General features: G+C 32.7%; 1 protein-coding gene across 1 annotated transcript; it reads left to right on the forward strand.

The window, feature by feature from the left end:
* Nucleotides 1-2506: 2506 nt before the first annotated feature.
* On the forward strand, nucleotides 2507-8310 carry LOC120262824 (protein DCL, chloroplastic). Its single transcript, XM_039270720.1, is given in 4 exon segments — nucleotides 2507-2976; nucleotides 5290-5326; nucleotides 5328-5405; nucleotides 7971-8310. Coding segments are annotated over 4 exon segments (621 nt in total). The 5' UTR covers nucleotides 2507-2650; the 3' UTR covers nucleotides 8151-8310.
* Nucleotides 8311-8670: the final 360 nt, after the last annotated feature.

The following is an 8670-nucleotide window of genomic DNA, read 5'->3' on the forward strand; positions in this document are numbered from 1 at the left end:
AGGTCGTTCACAGGGGTATTCACACGCCCCTGTGTCTTCTCGGGATAGAGAAGTTGAGCTCTGAACAGAAACACAATCCCATGTGAAAATTCCACACAGCCGTGTGTCTTCTCTGGATGACTTAGAAAAAAATTACAGACTTTGCAGAAAATTTCTGCACACTTATACATGTACAGAGCCTGCATTTACAATAAAAAACTAATCAGAGAATCAATGAAAAAAACGCTCAAATGACCAAGAAACTTTGCCAAACATAATTAAGCACATGAAAATACCAATGATCCACTAGAAAAGTATAGCAATAGCATGTAAAAACCAAGACACCAACACTCAAATCCTTATTCATGCAAATACTAAACTACATCTTAGAAAAACAGTAAAGATTTGGGTTGTCTCCCAAGAAGCGCTTGTTTAATGTCATAAGCTTGACGTACCTCTTCTTACCTCACGAGGGCTAATAGATGAATGTTTCTCTCTTGCCCATAACCTGAAAGCATGATGAGCATAATCTTTTTAAGGTAGAGGGGGAGTTATCGAGCATGTTACCACACAAGGGTTCGTCACCCTTACTCCGTTCTTACATATCCCCAATAGCCTTGTACTTGGTTGCGTGACCAACACCCTTGTACTAGACACACTTAGCTTGGAAGGGATTCCTGTACAAATACGTCGTGACAATTGGGTATTTTGTGCCCTTCCAATATTAGGGTTGGACCTAGTTTGAGTATCGACCCTAATTAGAGTTTTCCCCGCTTTTATTGCAGTCGTAGGAGGATTTGGTTGAAAGAAATTCCATATCAATACTCATATTAGATTAGGGATCAATTACTGTGACCATCGGGTTGACCTATCTTAGGAATCTTTTGGTCCAAACCACCAGTTGCGTGGTAGTTCTAGAATCCTTCTCACTTTAGTAGCCCCAGAGGAATCCATATCTGTGACCAGATTCACCCTTGATTTTTACCCCCGGTTTACCTCGATTGTAGACTTCCATCTTAGAGTTCTTTCTATTTCTTTGTAGTTTAGAACACTCACTCAAATCTGTAGGCTAGACAACACGCAAAGAGGAAGTAAGGATATCTCCTTCGGCCTTGGGAATACGACTCTCTCGTGCTTGCACGAGAGATATTACTTGACGACCCCGTGCAGTTGCGGATATCACACCAATTCGCATTTGAGTGATGATAAACAATACTCATGATAAATATACATCATACTTTAAGCAAATAAAAATAGTTACATATATTATAAGCAGGTTAGAACAATTACACTACCTAATCTACATTAAGACCGACTACTTGGACTAGGTAAACATTATCCACGTATTCTTGCCAATGTAGTGAATAGAAACACATGCTGCAATAATTTTTGATGATTTTAGGTTGTCAAATTTAACTGTTATAATTACTAACAGTTGCAGATTTGACTATTTAATTTTTTATAATTCCAAATTTTATCATCATAATTTCTAATGATTTTGGGTTGCAAGATTTGACTGTTATAATTACTGATAGTTGCAAATTTGACCATTGTGATTTTTTATCGTTGTAAATTTGACTGTCATAATTTCTGATAATTTTAGATTGACAGATTTGATAATCATAATTACTGACAATTACAGATTGGACCGTTGTGATTTTTTAACATTGTAAATTTAATAATCATAATTTCTGACGATTATAGGTTGTCATATTTGATTGTCATAATTACTGATAGTTACAGATTTGACTATTATGTTCTTTTATCTTTGCAAATTTAACCGTCTTAAATTCTAATGATTATAGGTTTAAGTGTCATACTTATGATAAGTACATGTGGAACTGTCATAATTATTGCTAGTTGCATATTTGACCCATTGGGATTTTTTATAGTTGTAAATTTGATCGTCATAATATCTGGTGATTGCGGGTTTTAATTGTCAAAATTATAACGATTGCAGATTTGACTGTCAAAAATATGATAATTGCAAATTTGATCGTCAAAATTCTAACAATTGCAGGTTTGATTGACAAAATTATGATAGTTATATATTTGACTATCATAACATCTCACAATTTCATATTTGACTGTTATGATTTTTTTACCATTACAAATTCATTGTAGATTTAACTATTTTATTAGTTACCATTAAAATTTTAGCCATTGTATTTTTTAACTATTATATGTGTGATAAGTGGTGATATTTAAAGAAGTTTTGATAAAGAGTTTAAATTAGAAAAGTTTTAGGGACCAAAGTGTAAAAAATTTATATATAAAAACCTGTGGGTAGAAAATTAAAAATAAAAAATTTGAAAGAAAACGGTAAAAAGATTTACTGGTTTCAGGTAAAATGTGCGCTCTTTTGTAAATAAAAATCAACGTGCACACATCCGTAAATAATATAAAATTTATAATATTAAAAAAAAGGCTATATAATTTTTTATATAATGTTGAATTTTATTTAGGTTTATCTTTATTCAGTTTTCCTTTTAAAAAAAATTCATGGTGGTCCCATTGAATCTCATCCTCTAGGAAGATAGTAAACAGCCATTTTCTATGTACCTCCCTCTTCATCCTCCTCCAGCCCTCTCCGACCTGCACAATGAAAATTTCAGGCACAACAATGATGATAATGAGTGTGTGAATCCCCATAAATTCTTCATTCTAAACAATGGCTTCCCTTTCTTGTGCTTCTACCTATTTCAGCCGCCCAAGACCTTTTGTTTCTCTACGTTCTTCTTCTCTTCTTTTGCCCTTTTCTTCTGTATCATCGGGAAGCAGACTGCCTGGTTTTCGAGCTTCCTCGGCCACTGCCAACGAAGGATCGGTGGAGCCGGCCTTGCTGAGGAGGCCGGTAGTGGATGGTCCTACAAAGGAAGGGAATGATGAGAAGGAAGAGAGGGAGGAGGAGGAAGAGTGGGTGGACTGGGAGGATCAAATCCTGGAGGATACTGTCCCTCTTGTTGGCTTCGTTAGGATGATCCTCCATTCTGGGAAGTAAGGACTCCATGATGCTTGTTTTAATCTCAGCTATTGAAGTTGGTTTATCTAGTTTTAATCTCTTGCGTGAATTGGTCTTCAATTGGTGTCATGATGCTAAACCCTTAGTTTTTTTCCCCTTGGATATCTTGTGAGGTTTTTCTTTTATTTTATGTTTTAAAGAATAGAGATAGAACATATAGACAAACAAAAAGAAATGTGACAGAAGGATGAGGGTGTAAGTCATACCGATAGGAAAAAGGGAAATATATATCAACCATTTAGCACATTGATATGTGTTTTCTTAGGAAATGGTAGAAAGCCGCCCTAATTGGTTAATGTGCTTTCACTTGATCCTGTCAAAGTCCAGTCCTTTATGCAATTTGAGTAGCCATTTAATTTTTGAAACTTCATTTAGGTCTTGCCATTAAATCTCTTGTATGAATTAGTCTCCAGTTAGTGTCAGTGTGCTAGTTGCTTTCATGATGTCATTCATTCATAAGAATTCGATCACCTTGATGTTAGATCTGGATATGTTGAGACTCATATTATTAAAGAATAGACCTGACAGGTGTACATAGATATATATATATATATATGTACACATATACAACTTGTAGGAGAATGAGAGCATAGTCATAAAAGAAACAAAAGAGAAAGATAAATGAACCCACATAGAGCAGCATTGCTCTGTAAATTCATCTGAAATGTTAGTAGATCAACTAATGTTGGTGAATACCGTTCATTAGGCTATAACCATCATAAAATTTCACACTCTGCCTTACATATTAGCCTCGAGATTACATCAACTGAATATCAGTTAGCCTTTTAAATTACCACCTCAAGCAATTGAAAAGTGTGCAAACTTCATTTGATGGAAATTCGAAGCTTTTAGCTTACTTAATTTGGTTTATGATTTGAAATATATGCCTATAAGAGGTAAGCTTTGTTCTTTTTGAAGCCTAAGTTGCTTGCTGGTTTCTATAAACCTTAAAATCTTTTCATCCTTTTTATTTTTTTAACTTCTTTTGTGTTATTATTCTCTTTTTCTAATAATTATATTTTAGGTTATGCAATGAACTCCTAGGGAGGGCAACAAAGATTTTTTTTCCTTTTTTTTCCTGACAAATTCTTTACTTATGTCAAGATCCTGAACTTGGCAAACAATGAGTTTAATATCAATTTAATTGTTCTGGATGCATCATAACCCTTCATGATTTAATTGATTTGTACAGTCATTCACTGGATTAACCATTCCAGTGTGATCTCGTTTTCCAAAGTGTTGTTAGGAATGTCAATCCAGACTAAGTTTGCCATGGGATTACTAACTTACCAAGCTCTTTATATTTGAGATGGATGTAGTTTTAGATTTAAATTGCCAATTTGGAGTTGGTGTTTCGTCTTTGTCATGTGTAAAAAGCTTTATATCAATGTTAATGTGCCATCCAATTGCAATATGGGTGCCTTATCAATTACCCCAGGAAGGAGTTCATGTGACAATCAATCATGGTGTGTTAGGAAATTCACACGTGGAGATGGTACAAGAAGATCACACATCAACAAATTCAAGCCAGTGCTAGCATAAAACTTAGGGCTGATTTGCAATCCTGACCATAGCCTGGGTAGGATTTTCTGAAAGATTGGATTGTCTTGTCCTCTAGATCTGCAAAAAACAAGCAAAGCTTTTGCTTGTTTATTCCAGGCTTGATTCTGTAGCACGAAATGTAAAAGCCTTGGATAGAGTTCATGCCTGAATTAAGTTGGATGGGTGACGGCTGGTGCCTTTTTTGCAAATGTCTTGAGATGGTCTAGGACATAGCTTTCTCACGATAGAAAAGCACATTCTGGGCCATCAAAATGAACAATCTGAATTGCACATGCTGTCAGAAGAGCTGCTCATTTTTGAGTGTGTGGTGCGTTGCTGTTATATTTGGTTACTTGGCACAAATAGCTGTCTCATAACCTGGAGCATGGTAATTTTTCCTTCTAATATGAAAATTTCTATATCCCGTGCCTGTGTTTTAGCTCATAATGTAATGTATTTTAGAATTTTTGATGATCATATTGAAATGTTTCAAAACTCTTCCTTTTTTTTTAGGAAAGAAATTTTTTTCCATAGTAACAATGATGACATTCTGGACCACTGACCCTTTTAGAAGGTTTGTTACATTACTTGGTTGTTGATATAAAAATATCTATGAAACATTAGATGATTCAGATGGCTTAATTTATTGTCAATATTACCAGAACCATATACTTGTTTCCTGGTTGTTTCATCAGAATTAAATCACCTGTCAGTAAGTATTTTCATTATGAAAATTTTCTCTGTAGGTATGAAAGTGGTGACAAGCTTAGTCCAGAGCATGAGCAAAGCAATTTTGGAGAGGTTGCTTCCTTATCATCCAGAATGTGACAAGAAAATAGGACGTGGAATAGATTTCATCACGGTTTGTTCTCAAATTCAATTCAAGAAAATAGGATGTTCTCTAATTTCATTCTTTACAAATTTCATCACTTTCCATGACTGTATTGCTAAGTTCACTCTGCAAGCTCATATATATTTCTAAAGTAAATGCTATGCTTCTCTATGCATTATTAAAAATGAAATCTAAAGCAATTTGGTTTTATTCTTTTTGAGCTTCAAATAAAGTATCCCATGGAAATCAGTTATTCAGAATTATAATTTTGGGAAACTCGTCTTGCAGATTGACATTTGTGGTTAATCTGAGATTCTGAAGTAGTTCTTTCAAAGTGTTTTGATATAATGGTTTCCCTACTCATTTCAACCAAAATAATAATAATAATAATGCGACTTTAATTGACTAATTTCATGGAACTCTGTAGTTTCTTCATAAAACCCACCTAGCTACAGGTTGTGGAATGATTGTGGCAGTTGGCATTAGGTGATATACGTGAGAAATTCTTCACTTATTCATCATCGGACATAATGAATAAAAGCAGTGATGCTACTAACTTTTTGCAAGAAAATTAAGTAGATGCCTCATAAAGAGAAACTAATTTAAAATGAAAACTTATTTACTTTGACTTAGTTTTCAATAAACTATACTTCTTAATAGAAAAGATCATACAGCATGGCCAGTGAGAGAAATTGACAGGAAATTTTGATAGAGGACAATCCAGCAAGATTATTAGAAGTTGAATGTAAAGGAGTAGACAGAATTAGATTTATATGAACATTTAGGTGATTGAAGACCATTTTAGCTTCTATGATTTTGTATTCTCATGATCAAGTTATTTCATAAATATGCATAATGTTGACATTGCTCCAATTTTATAAATGGGATCTTCTTTGTACTGTTTTTAACCCATTAATGCAACATTTATCTTGATACACTTCTTTGTTTGTTATGTAACTGGTATATTATGTGTAGTTCAAATAGGTGCTTCTCTTTTCAAGAATTAAATTATGTTCGGTTGCTTCTTTATGGAAAATATCAAATTCTTGTTAGGATATTTGTGCAAGAGACCTGTCGAATGGGTTACATTATTCTTTTGGCTACCTTCTATCTGCCATTTCTAATCTTGAGTTCTTTTGGGTTTTTGTTTGCTATATGTCATTTACTAAACTATTGCTATAGTCTGGCCATGTTTCAAAGGCATAAGTTGTAATGGGTAAAGCTAGATATTGTGCACTCTGATGTCGCCCTATACTTGCAGAAAAGAACCTTTAAATTATTGATGTTAACTGTCAGGAAGGCTGAAATTGTTAGTATGATCATATCAATATATATATCTGATAATTTATAAATTTTTTTAGATACATTGATGGATCGATGATTTCACAATACATTAAGAATTATTGAGGCTGTAATTTGCTTGGGTAATTTTTATGTCAAAATTACAGTTGTGTTTTAATATCACTAATAGTTTTTCGTTTATTGGCCTTGAATTTCAGTGTATGTAACTAGATTATACTGACTTCTCTGATAGGCAAACTAGCTATGGGCCTTTTTTTTTAATTTTTTTCAAGCTAAATTGCTATGAAGTGTTGAAAGTTCCCTGTCAATTTATTATTTATGGAAACTTTTCCACTGAGCCACTGGAACCATTACCAACTCTATTGAAGAACACTATATTTCTTGCTATTTCTTTGAAAGGAAATATACACCACCATCTTTGGTTTATTAGGATAAGTAGCATTCCCCACCCAAACAACTTAGTATTAGCTTTTGCATATTGTTTATAAATTATAAGTTAAAAATTATTAATACTAATATATATTTAAAATATTTATTTTTATCAATATTAATTGAGTCAAACTTTGGTCAACTCAAATAAAAGTTTTCAAAAATTTTCCCCAGAACTTAATATTTGAAAATTTTCTCCTTCATTCCGTACTCTTATCCCTCAACCTAGGTTACCATAGCTTTTTATTTTGCAAGGTTTGTAAGGTTACTATATTTTGGTGAACCAAAATACATTTTAGTGAACATATCTTCAATTTCAAATTTGTTTTTTCTTTCATTGGTAGATGGAAATTATGTTAATAAAAATTTGTTTGGTTGTTGGCTAATATACATGTTCTTATCAGCATATTATCTAATAAGAACATGTATATTATCTAATAACTTCCAATAGCTTTTGATGCTTTTTTAGATAATATACACGTTCTTATCAGCATATGTTGCTTTATTGTATGTGTGTGTTATTACAATTTTGTGTAGCCTCTTTTGCGATTCTTGTTTCGAGAATATTGTTAGTTTCTATGACTTTAGGTTGCATTTGTACTGAACATGTAGGAAAAAAAAGCAAAGTGAAAAATGAAGAAGAAGGAAAGGAAAATTTATGGCATGTTCTCTTTCATTTGATAATAAATCTTGTTTTCTCTGCCTAACCAAACACAAGGAAATGGTTTGACATCCATATTTGTTATCTTTATCTATATTCTCTCAATCTAAGGGCACCCTTTCAATGGCATTATATTTTATCATTCGTATCTTAATATCATGAATGTTTAAAAACCTTACTTCGATTTATCTTTCATTTGGCAGGTAGGGCTTCATCCAGAATATGATAATTCGCGATGTTTATTCATTGTTCGGAAGGATGGGGTGTTGGTTGACTTCTCCTATTGGAAGTGCATAAAAGGTCTGATCAGGAAGAAATACCCTCTTTATGCAGATACTTTCATTCTGAGACACTTCAGAAGGAGGAGGCATATGGAACATTAATATAATTTAAGGTTCTTTTTGTTGATGTATAATTGCCTGTGGTTTCTGAATGGTTCTCAATTAAGGATTTCTGAGTTGGTTGTATAATTATTTGTAGTTTCAAAATACTTTTTTGATTAAGATTGTGCATCATGTTGTCTATAACAATATTCATTTTCTATCTTTTGGAGTTGTGTGACCTCTATGTATAATTGCCTTTTATTTTTATTTTTTTTAAAAAAATTAATTTTCTCTCTATTATCTAAATCCTAAATTTAAAACTTTAATCGTAAAATATAAACCCGTAAATGATAAACCGAAAATCTTTGGCCTAAACCCTAGGGTTTAGGACAAAGGATTTAGGGTTTAAGGTTTAAGGCTTAAGATTTAGGCTTAAGGGTTTAGGATTTAAGTTTTTAGATTTTTAGGGTATAGATTTTTTAGTATTTGGGTTTAAAATTTTAGATATGGGTTTATCATTTTAAAATTTTTTTTTTTTTAAGAATTTAAGAATTTTTAATGTGTAAATTTAAAAATTTAT

This window comes from Dioscorea cayenensis, chromosome 6, assembly GCF_009730915.1.
Source record: "Dioscorea cayenensis subsp. rotundata cultivar TDr96_F1 chromosome 6, TDr96_F1_v2_PseudoChromosome.rev07_lg8_w22 25.fasta, whole genome shotgun sequence".
In the NCBI taxonomy this organism is placed as follows: Eukaryota; Viridiplantae; Streptophyta; class Magnoliopsida; order Dioscoreales; family Dioscoreaceae; genus Dioscorea; species Dioscorea cayenensis.